Raw genomic sequence first — 12,746 nt, forward strand, 5'->3', positions numbered from 1 at the left:
TCAGGGGGCTGCATTCGTTACAGAATCATCAACCGGTCCTGTATTTCCTGCCGAGGCACTTACAAAAATCCCCTTCTCAATCGCACTATACGAACCAATTGCTACAACATCATCATATAAAGACATAGAAGCTAATGATCCAAGGGAAATCGAGATCACATCCACACCGTCTTCAATGGCAGCATCAAGACTAGCTAAGATATCGGATTCTTGACATTTTGAAGCACAAACTCTGTACATGACCACATGAGCACGGGGCGCAATGCCAGCAGCAGTGCCATTAGCTTTACCAAGCAAATTGGCACCCTCCACAAAGTTTCCAGCAGCTGTGCTTGAAGTATGTGTCCCGTGTCCATCGTCGTCCACAGGTGACGTAGCATTTTGGGCCAAATTTCGTGCTCCAATAAGCTTGTTGTTACAGACTGTGATGGAAGTTGGGACCGGAAGGATTCGCCCCAATAATGTATGTGTAAGAGCTTTTGATGGCATCAAAAGGGACACCCTCGGGGAAATAGACTTGGTATTGACTATAGGACCGGTGGAGTTCGAAATAACTTTCCAGGTACTGGATATGGACACGTCTTACAATTTTCTCCTTGGAAAACCTTGGATTCATGCTGAAGGGGCTGTACCTTCCACTCTCCACCAAATGGTGAAGTTTGAATATGAAGATTGGGAAATTGTGGTCCACAGCGAAGACGAACAATCTATTTATCGGGACCCAAATTCCGCTTTTGTTCAAAAACCCAACCAAACCACGTTCAAATGACCTGAATTTTGCACACACATCCCAAATGACTCCACGGAACTACTGCAACTCTCGGAATTCCATTCCGACTCCTATATCAAAATCTCACCTACCAATCGAAAATCGCCAAAATATCAACTTCGTCAATTCAAGCCTAAATCTACTCCGAACCTCCAAAACTCATTCTGATCACGCTCCTAAGCTTCAAATCACCTCCCGAAGCTATCCAAACCATCATAACTCACATCCGAGCCCTCTAACCCATAAGTTAACATCCGGTTGACTTTTCGAACTTAAGCTTCCTCAAAAGAGACTAAGTGTCTCAAACCTTACCAAATCCTTTCCGAACCCGAGCCAACCAACCCAATCACATATAGAACCAATAGACAAAGCAATAAGAAGCAGAAAAGCAGAAAATAGAGCGGCAACTCATGAGACAACTGGCCGGGTCGTTACATCCTCCCCAACTTAAACAAACGTTCGTCCTCGAACGAGTCAAGAAACATACCTGAAGTGTTACGCCCTGTGGTATTACGTGTTATGCTTTGTAGTATTAAGTTACGACAGTGTTTCACCTAGCAGTATTATATTACAGTGATGTCACATTTCGCAGTATTAAGTTACGATGATGTTGTACCCGAAAGTAGTGTACATTAAATTTGTCGTAAGATAATTGACATCAATCCAAGTAAAAGATTATTTGGAGATTATAAGGATTATGTTATTTCACAAGTGATTGGTAAATTCATGAAGGTGAAAGAGGGAGCAATTCAAAAAATGAATTTTGTCCAAGTTTGGTATTTTAGGGTAAAATATGGCCCGAGCTAAAATACCCGGTATTTATAGACTAGTGTCATACGAGGTACCACATGGCCATAATAGTAAGGTGTATAAGGTATGTGAAAAGTGAGTAATATTTTTAAGTAATTGGGAATAATTCTCAATTTTGCGGGTAATTAATTAATTACCGAGTAATGGGATATTACATAATTAATTGGGGATATATTTGGATAAGATTAAACCCCACCCCACCCCACGTGGCAGCAAGCTACGGCTTGGAGAAGTAACTATTAGTTAATTTTCCGTAGGTTGCCACTATCGTGTTAGTTACACATTACATTCCTAAGAATTTATTTTTATAATAAGTAATTTTCCTATAGCACTTAGCTTGTTCACTCCAACCTTTAGGTTTATTAGTAAGCAACCTGTTACTTTGCATTTGGTTATGCATAGTATGTTGTGAACTTCACTTTAGATCTTCACATCAACAATCTGTCAGAAGTCTTTAACTCACTATACCGGAGGGATAACCAACTAGCGTAGCAAAACATATTTAGCATTCTGTTGAGAATTTATGACTCAATTTTGGACAGGATAAGGTCCATTGTACACCATGTATTTTCAGTATGACTGAAATGTATTAGGGAAGATTCTGGCCTTTAACATAATGATTATACTCACGCCGGTTTGCTTTAGCGGATACGAGTTGAGCTCTTCAGCAAGTAGGATACGACCAGGTATGTTAAAGTTATCCCTTCTTTCTTTTGGCATGATCCATACGAATCGAACGAAACGTGCAAATGCACAAATTCTATTAATGACTCTATTCATAGAAGTATTAAAGATATCTATGTTCTTGAATTTTCACGTGCCATAATATTTTATCATCTGTTCATGGGTCTCAAAAAAAAATACAAAAGTTGAAAAGAGTTTACTTTATGATATTACTTAGAGGAAAAATGGTCTTCTGACATTCCGAATGATTTTATTGACGTACTTTCATGCATTGCATTCATGTCCATTGACCCATGACCAGATGGCATTATATACGCGTATATATGTAAATATATGTATATGGGATATGGGAAAAGGTTACGGCGTTATATACGCACCACCACCTGATCAGCTGGTATATGATGATGATGTTGCCCACGGTGGCTGAAATATGATTCAAACAGTGTTATATATGCATATATATATATATATGTAAATATGATTTAAATGGCATTATATACATGTATATATGTATATGGGATATGGGAAAGGTTATGGCGTTATATACGCACCACCACCTGATCAGCTGGTATACGATGATGATTTTGCCCGCAGTGGCCGATATGATATGATGGGATGTCCTCAGAGGCTGATGATGTTATGAAACATGTACTTATGCATGACATGACATTCATATGCATACACATGATGCTTAAAGTAATTTATGATTTACAAAGTTATTCAGACTTACAGGTTGAGTCATGTACTCTATATGTCTTCCATGTCTCTTATGTATTTATTTATGTGCCTTAAATACTCAGTACATTATTTGTACTGACGTCCCTTTTGCCTGGGGATGATGTGTTCCATGCCCGCAGGTCCTGATAGACAGGTCGAGAGCCCTCTAAGTAGGCTATCAGCTCAGCGGAGGATGTTGGTGCGCTCCATTTGCTTCGGAGTTACTTGTTTGGTTAGTATGATTTAGACGTGTATTGTTTGGTATGGTGGGACTCTATCCCGACCTCTATGATACTTATGTACTCTTAGAGGCTTGTAGACATATGTCGTATATGTGAAAGATTGTACGGCCCTATCGGCCTATGTTTGAGTTTATAAATGATTATGTTGGCCTACTACGCCCGTATGTCACGTTTATATGATGATGTAATAAGAAAGATATGTTACGTTGGTGCTCGGTTTAGTAAGGTACCGGGTTCCCATCGCGGCCCATCGGTTTGGGTAGTGATAAAAGTGGTATCAGAGCAGTTCTGTCCTAGGGAGTCTACAAGTCGTTTCTAGTAGAGTCTTGTTTATGGGTGTGTCGTGCACCACACTTATAAGCAGAAGGCTACAGGGCATTTAAGACTGTCACTCTTTCTTCTTACTCTAGATCGTGTGGTAGAGCTTACTTATAAGAATTCAACTTCTGAAATTCTATTTTATTCGTAATAAGACGATGCCTACATCCGGAAAGAAGGTTAGAGAGAGAGATAGTTGTGGAAGAGCTTAGTTAGAAGAATTGGATTTTTGTATGATACCTACGATAAGTAAATATGAGGTCTTTAGCAGATCATGGGTGTACTGAAAGGTGTAAACTTCCTGATAAGAAGTCTTAAGGCAAGAATGCATATCCACCTTTTTGGTGAAAGACAATGAGAGATTAAAAAATAAATACACGTTTCAACAAGTGAAAGAAGCAAGATGAAGAAGGGTACGAGGTGCCCAGTTAATAAAGGTTAACATCGTTTATAATTGAGGCAAAGGAACATAAGCTTTTTGAGTTATATTCAACAGTAATAGAAGTATATACAATTGGTCGCACCCCTGCCAGATATGCCCTATGGGGGTTAACAAAAGTAGTATAAGAAGATATGATGGATGGATTGTTTGCGTCAGTTGACATTTCCGAAGGATATTGCAAATATGCTAATAGATCTCCTTATGAGACACCAGATGGTGCACTCTGAAATAGTGCAACCAGATATGAGTACTACAAAGACATGCACTATAAGCCTTGAAGGGATAAATATTACCTTAGTGTGGGTCGCGTCCCTAGTAAAGCAAGAACGTTAAGCAACTTGAAGAGCCGATGAATGAAGCAAGGAGAGCTAAAAGCGAAAGAATGTCGTGTTGAAGTTTTCACAAGAAAAGGGATATGCAAAAATATTAACGGGAGATGAGAAGAGAGTTAATGAAACATTATTAGTAAGATATGATACACGGATGATAACGGTAGGTCAAAAAAATGATGACAGTATTACAGAATTTACAGTCAAGTGAAGGGAAAGACAAAAGATGACAGGCCTTGAGACAATGAAAGAATATAGGCCATAAAGTCATATCCTCACTTCGAGAAATAAGTTTGCAACTCTAACGCAATTACCAAAAGGAAAAGTTAGAACCAGAGTAACAAGAAATCAATATGGGCTAGGGAATAAGATAAACTAAATATGAATTAGGGACTGAGAGATTTGGTAATAGCCAGCATCATGAGAATTTCAGATCACATTCCAGCAATAATATGACGGACAACAGAAAAAGGTTCATAAGAAATTCAGAGAATGGTCATTCAGGAAGAAGCTTCCCTAAAGCAAGCAATGTTAACAAAGTTAAGCTTAAGGGACCATATGTACCAGTTACATTAAGTGTCATCCTCGCAAGTTAGGGGATTTGTCATCCTTGGTATAGAAGGATTGCCGCAAGGCGAGTAAGTATCATTGATGTAAGAGGACGCCAAAGATAAAAAGGTAAAACATCTATAGGCAGGTCGTCATAGCTCCAACTCTTAGTACACCCCTAAAGGGGGGAATATGGAATAGAGTGGTATAAAATCAGAATTAAGTGGATCCACTAACTATGGAATGGTAAAGGAAGAATGCGATAAATGAAAGAGGAATGAGACGGCACTTATCCAAATCTTATAGATACACTACGATTCAAGAATATTGTGCAAGAACGATGTCAAGGAGAGGAAGTAAAGGTTTCTGCCCGAGCTGTTATTAATAAATAAAGAGCCAGTACGAGACATAAGTTAAAATAAAGTAAATAACCCAAGAAAGATTACGAGGAATATTGATATGAGAATGGGCCAACGAGTAGTTAGTAATTGGTCAGGAAGATCTCAGTTTTGGCTTAACAGGAGGTTACAGACGAGTCATCAGATCGTTTAAGATAAACATAGTAGAACCTAACATAGAGAATTTAGCCTCGGAGAATATCATTATAATACTTGAGATATATTAAAACAAGAGTCGGGGTAGTTAAAGGTATTGTATGAGTGTTACGGGGATAAAAGAAAGTGCCACTAGGAAGGCAGTCAAAATATCAGTTCAGAAGCAATCATATAAGCACAAGGGTATGGAAGTAAGCAACTAAAGATGATTATAGGCAAGTAAGAACATCAGAAAAGGTCTATAATAAGCTCACAGCTTTACGAGAGCCAAGGGTTCTCCCTAAGTACTACAACAAAAGACTAGCTGAGGAGATAAGAAAGAAGGCTTCAACCTAAGCACAACGACCTAAAGAGGAAATGGTCGTGTAACAACAATTTCGCAACAACATTGTAAGCATTCCAAAGGAAAGCGACACCTATCGTGGCTAAAGAACGGGAAGTAAGAGTTAAAAGTAATATTCGAGATCATATGAGTTGTATGAAAACTCTGGCAAGTTTGGGCACTAAGATAAGCTAAGTATGGATGCAACGAGAGGGCAGAAAGACTAGGAAAGGTAATAGCATACGTTGAGAAAAAAAAGCTAAGATGGAACAAAAGAATTATTTGATCAATGATCCAGAGTTAGTACGTTATGGATATACTCAAGATTTTGGAGCATTATCCAAGCAGCATATTTGTTGACAACCATACAGCCATAGAAGACTTCGGTATAAGTTAAAAGAAAGAATTAAGCCCAGGGCATAGACAAAGGATTGAATTATTAGAAGATTGTATCATGGATATTCCATAAAGCCCATGAAAGGCTAAGGTAATAACCGATACCATGAGCCACAGATCGGAAGATAGCTTAAGCCTACGTAAAGGTTGATCAGAAGGAAGAGGAAACTAAAGAATTACATCACCTAAGTATTGACCTAGAAGAATTATAGAAGTTGTGCTGGAGAACATGACATAATCACTCTTATATCAGATGTTCAAGAGAAATAACACAACAACCATAATCTATAATGACTCTACAAGCAAGCTAGTTAGAAGAAGTACCAGCCTCAAAAGAAGCTAGTACGAAGCTCCACCGGATTATGTATGTACCAGAGGTGCAAGTATTATAATAGAGCTTCAAATGGTGAATGCGATTTATACCTATGTGGGATGGAGGTTATGAAAGAAAGATAGAAGAAGGTAAGGTGGTACTTTAAAGTAAGTAAGGTAAAGGTGCACAACGTACGGAATACTCAAGTATAGAAGGATGAGAGTGGTCCATACTTTAGGTAAAAGATTAGAAGCACTGGGATTCAGTATCCAGGGATGATAGCAGTGTCATCAGTAGCATACCTTCCAGCCTATGGTTTCTAAGTACTGAGAGATCTAGTTAAGAGAATAGAGAAAAGTTGGAGATGATGTGATGTCTTGCTCGGCATTCCAGAATAACATAAGTAAATCTATGGTGCAAGCAAGTTGAAGGAAAGTTTCGAGTATTATAAATGGATATTTATAGGTATCAAACTTAAGTATGGTAGAGTGACAATTTTTAAGAAAACATGAGTAAGGATGAGGAAAGGCAAGTGAAAAGGTGACGAGAATGGATAAGTCCTCAGGATTAAGTCCATGAAAACAAGAGAGATAATGGTTTCTCTAAATTATACAAAGCTCACTATAGCCTGAATGAACTCAAAGGAGTCTAAGACTAATAGCATTTAGAAGGAATGAAATGTTGACCTGGTAATAAAATGAGGGTATAATTGTGATAGATAGAGGATGACGTTTGGACCTTCGTTTGAATAATGATTTGAAAAAGAAAAAAAAATGGAGAAAAGATCTTGTTGTCGGCACAAAATTAGGATACCCCCATAAGGTGAATCACATTGAGACACTATGAAATACGATTATGGGAATCACTTCGAATATTCCTTGAGGTAACGTAAGCCCTAGGGGCAAAGTGTTACGTAAGGAGTTTCAAGTTATCAGTGGTATATTGTAGATCAATATTGAGGTGAATCAACAATGGATGGACAAAAGTCACAAAGCATGAGATGAGATTAGGCCATCATTCTAAAGATGAGCAGTAATGAGGAAGCATTAAAGCACTTAAATTTATACTTGTGGAATAAGCAACGAGAGTAAGCTGGAATTTGGTAGTAGACCTCAACAACGATAAATTAAAGTAAGAGTTATGGAAGTAAATTCATACGGATGGCTAAACGGACATGTGCGATGAGATATAGCAATATTCGTGAATTCAACAAAGTACCAAGCAAAGAACTTCAGTATACTCATATATGCCCAAAGGGACATCTTATCAAACTCTACATATGAAGCCTAGAGATTGGTCACACTTACAAGGTCAACTGCATGATGAAAGGTAGCAACAGTTACGAGATTAGAAGGAATCTGACTACAAGTTGTGGTGTGAGAAGGAGGCCTAAGGAAGGACTTCCCTGAACTTTGGACTTATTCACAAAACAGTGGCCTAGATGGCAAGGGGAGTTCTAAAGTATTCGCAAGATATAAGTTATGAAAATGATAAGTGCATCAGTCACCATTCGAGGACGAATGTTCCAAAGGGGGAATAATGTTACGCCCCATGGTATTAGTCGATGTTATGCTTTGCAGTATTAAGTTACGACAGTGTTTCACCCACCAGTATTACATTACGATGATGTCACAATTCGCAGTATTAAGTTACGACGATGTTGTACCCTAAAGTATTGTACGTTAAATTTGTCGTAAGGTAATTGACATCAGTCCAAGTAAAAGATTATTTGGAGATTATAAGGATTATGTTATTTCACAAGTGATTGGTAAATTCATGAAGGTGAAAGGGGGAGCAAGTCAAAGAAAATGAATTTTGTCCAAGTTTGGTATTTTGGGGTAAAATATGGTCCGAGCTAAAATACCTGGTATTTATGGACTAGTGTCATACGAGGTACCACATGGCCATAATAGTAAGGTGTATAAGGTATGTGAAAAGTGAGTAATATTTTTAAGTAAGTGGTAATAATTATTAATTTTGCGGGTAATTGATTAATTACCGAGTAACGGGATATTACCTAATTAATTGGGGATATATTTGGATAAGATTAAACCCTACCCCACCCCACGTGGCAGCAAGCCACGGCTTGGAGAAGTGACTCTTAGTTAATTTTCCTTAGGTGGCCACTATCATGTTAGTTACACACTACATTCCTAAGAATTTGTTTTTATAATAAGTAATTTTCCTATAGCACTTAGCTTGTTCACTCCAACCTTTAGGTTTATTAGTAAGCAACCTGTTACTTTGCATTTGGTTATGCATAATATGTTGTGAACTTCACTTTAGATCTTCACATCAACAATCTGTCAGAAGTCTTTAACTCACTATACCGGAGGGATAACCAACTGGCATAGCAAAACATATTTAGCATTCTGTTGAGAATTTATGACTCAATTTTGGACAAGAGAAGGTCCATTGTACACCATGTATTTTCAGTATGACTGAAATGTATTAGGGTAGATTATGGCCTTTAACATAATGATTATACTCACGCCGGTTTTCTTTAGCGGATACGAGTTGAGCTATTCAGCAAGTGGGATATGACCAGGTATGTTAAGACTATCCCTTCTTTCTTTTGGCATGATCCATATGATACGAACGAAACGTGCAAATGCAAAAATTCTATTAATGACTCTATTCATAGAAGTATTAGAGATATCTATGTTCTTGAATTTTCACGTGCCATAATATTTTATCATTTGTTCATGGGTCTCAAAAAAATACAAAAGTTGAAAAGAGTTCTTTATGATATTACTTAGAGGAAAAATGGTCTTATGACATTCCGAATGATTTTATTGACGTACTTTCATGCATTGCAATCATGTGCATTGACCCATGACCAGATAGCGTTATATACGCATATATATGTAAATATATGTATATGGGATATGGGAAAATGGTTATGGCGTTATATACGCACCACCACCTGATCAGCTGGTATATGATGATGATGTTGCCCACATTGGATGTATATGGGATATGGGAAAAGGTTACGGCGTTATATACGCACCACCACCTGATCAGCTGGTATATGATGATGATGTTGCCCACATTGGCTGAAATATGATTCAAACGGCGTTATATATGCATATATATGTAAATATGATTCAAACAGCATTATATAAGCGTATATATGTAGGTATATATGTATATATATATATGTATATGGGATATGGGAAAGGTTATGGCGTTATATACGCACCACCACTTGATCAGCTGGTATACGATGATGATTTTGCCCGCAGTGGCCGATATGATATGATGGGATGCCCTCAGAGGCTGATGATGTTATGAAACCTGTACCTATGCATGACATGACATTCATATGCATGACGCTAAAAGTAATTTATGATTTACAAAGTTATTCAGACTTACAGGTTGAGTTATGTACTCTATATATCTTCCATGTCTCTTATGTATTTATTTATGTGCCTTACATACTCAGTACATTATTCATACTGACATCCCTTTTGCCTGGGGACGCTGCGTTTCATGCCCGCAGGTCCGATAGACAGGTCAAGAGCTCTCCAAGTAGGCTATCAGCTCAGCGGAGGATGTTGGTGCGCTCCATTTGCTTCGTAGTTGCTTGTTTGGTTAGTATGATTTAGACGTGTATTGTTTGGTATGGCGGGACTCTATCCCGACCTTTATGACATTTATGTACTCTTAGAGGCTTGTAGACATATGTCGTATATGTGAAAGATTGTACGGCCCTATCGGCCTATGTTTGAGTTTATAAATGATTATGTTGGCCTACTAGGCCCGTATGTCACGTTTATATGATGATGTAATAAGAAAGATACGTTACGTTGGTGCTCGGTTTAGTAAGGTACCGGGTGCCCGTCGCGGCCCATCGATTTGGGTCGTGAAATGAAGCCTCAAACATGTGAGTATATCTGCTCCGTATCTCCCGCTCGGTCTGCTAGGTAGCCTCCTCCACGGGCCGACCTCTCCACTGCACTTTCATTGAAGCTATATCCTTTGATCTCAACTTTTGAACCTGACACTCCAAAATAGTTGTTGGCTCCACATCATAAGTCAAATCACCATCCAACTGAACCATGCTAAAATCCAGAACATGAGACGGATCCCCAATATACTTCCGGAGCATAGAAACATGAAATACTGGATGCACACTCGACAAGCTAGGTCGCAAGGCAAGTTAATAAGCCACCTCCCCAATCCTCCGAAGTACCTCAAAAAGCCTAATGAACCGAAGACTCAATTTACCTTTCTTCCCAAGTCTCATTACACCCTTCATCGGTGAAACCTTCAATAGAACCTTCTCGCCAACCATGTAGGACACATCTCGAACCTTCCTATCAGCATAACTTTTTTGCCGCGGCTACGCTGTACAAAACCTCTCCTGAATTACCTTCACTTTCTCCAAAGCATCCTGCACCAAGTCTGTCCCCAATAGCCTAGCCTCGCCCGGCTCAAACCAACCAACTGGAGATCTATGTCGCCTCCCATACAAAGCCTCATATGGAGCCATCTGAATACTCGACTGGTAGTTGTTGTTATAAGCAAACTCTGCAAGCGGTAGAAACCGATCACATGACCCTCCGAAATTAATGACACAAGCGCGCAACGTGTCCTCCAATATCTGAATAATGCTCTCGGACTGCCCGTCTGTCTCAGGGTGAAAATTTGTGCTCAACTCAACCTGAGTACCCAACTCTCGCTGCACAGACCTCCAGAACTGTGAAGTAAACTGAGTGCCCCTATCTGAAATGATGGAAACTGGGACACGATGCAAATGAACAATCTCCCGAATATAGATCTTTGCCAACCACTCTAAAGAATATGTAGTACACACAGGAATGAAGTGTGCGGAATTGGTCAGCTGATCCACAATCACCCAAATAGCATCGAACTTCTTCAAAGTCCGTGGAAGTCCAACTACAAAGTCCCTGGTGATCCGCTCCCACTTCCACTTTGGAATATCCATCCGCTAAAGCAAGCCACCCGGTCTCTAATGCTCATATTTCACTTGCTGATAATTGAGACACCGAGCTACAAATCCCACAATGTCTTTCTTCATTCTCCTCCACCAATAGTGCTGCCTTAAATCCTAATACATCTTCGCGGCACCCGGATGAATGGAATACCGCGAGCTATGGGCCTCCTCTAGAATCAACTCCTGAAACCCATCCACATTGGGCACACATATCCGACCCTACATCCTTAACACCCCATCATCACCAATGGTCACATCTCTAGCATCATCATACTGAACTCTATCCTTCAGGACAAGTAAATGTGGATCATCATACTGGTGCTCTCTGATGCGATCATATAAGGAAGACCGAGAAACCACACAAGCCAATACCCGACAGGGCTCCGAAATATCTAACCTCACAAACCGATTAGCCAAGTCCTGAACATCAACTGCAAGAGGTCTCTTCCCAACTAGAACATATGCCAAACTCCCCATACTCACTGCCTTTCAGCTCAAAGCACCGGCCACCATATTGGCCTTTCTCGGATGGTACAATATGGTGATATCATAATCCTAAAGCAACTCCAACCACCTCCGCTGCCTCAAATTGAGATCCTTTTGTTTGAACAAGTGCTATAGACTACGATGATCATTAAACACCTCACAAGACACACCATACAAGTAATGCCTCCAAATCTTCAACGTGTGCATAATGGAAGCCAACTGTAAATCATGAACAGGGTAGTTCTTCTCATGGGTATTCAACTGACGAGAAGCATAAGCAATAACTCTACCATCCTACATCAATACACAACCAATACCAACTCTCGAAGCATCACAATACACAGTATATGAACTTGAAGCTGATGGCAAAACTAACACTGGAGCTGTGGTCAAAGCTGTCTTGAGCTTCTGGAAGCTCTCCTCACATTCATCCAACCACACAAATGAAGTACCCTTCTGAGTTAACTTGGTCAAGGGCGATGCGATAGATGAGAATCCCTGAACAAACCGGCGATAATAACCCACCAAACCAAGAAAGCTATGAATCTCTATGGCTGAGAACAGTCTGGGCCAACTCTGAACTGCCTCTATCTTCTTCGGATCAACCCAAATACCCTCGCTGGACACCATGTGCCCCAAGAAAGCCATTGAACTGAGCCAAAACCCACACTTGGAGAATTTTGCATAAAGCTTCTCCACCCTCAATCTCTGCACCACAACTCTCAAAATGCTCTACGTGCTCCTCCTGACTACGCGAATACACTAGAATATCATCAATGAAGACTATGACAAACGAGTCGAGATAAGGCCAGAACACGTTGTTTATCAAATGCATGAACATTGCTGGGGCATTGG

General features: G+C 39.6%; 1 protein-coding gene across 1 annotated transcript; it reads right to left on the reverse strand.

Annotated features, from left to right (window-relative positions):
* Window positions 1-489, reverse strand: LOC138887181 (subtilisin-like protease 4). The gene has a single exon (XM_070168901.1). It carries the CDS (start codon window positions 487-489, stop codon window positions 1-3), a length of 489 nt encoding a protein of 162 aa, XP_070025002.1.
* Between the last annotated feature and the right edge of the window lie 12,257 nt (window positions 490-12,746).

The sequence above is a fragment of the Nicotiana sylvestris genome, chromosome 3 (genome assembly GCF_000393655.2).
Source record: "Nicotiana sylvestris chromosome 3, ASM39365v2, whole genome shotgun sequence".
NCBI classification, from domain to species: Eukaryota; Viridiplantae; Streptophyta; class Magnoliopsida; order Solanales; family Solanaceae; genus Nicotiana; species Nicotiana sylvestris.

What these genes read in the sequence shown, in the direction of transcription:
- LOC138887181 (XM_070168901.1), bottom strand. Translation starts at nt 489, where the DNA reads ATGCCATCAAAAGCTCTTACACATACATTATTGGGGCGAATCCTTCCG.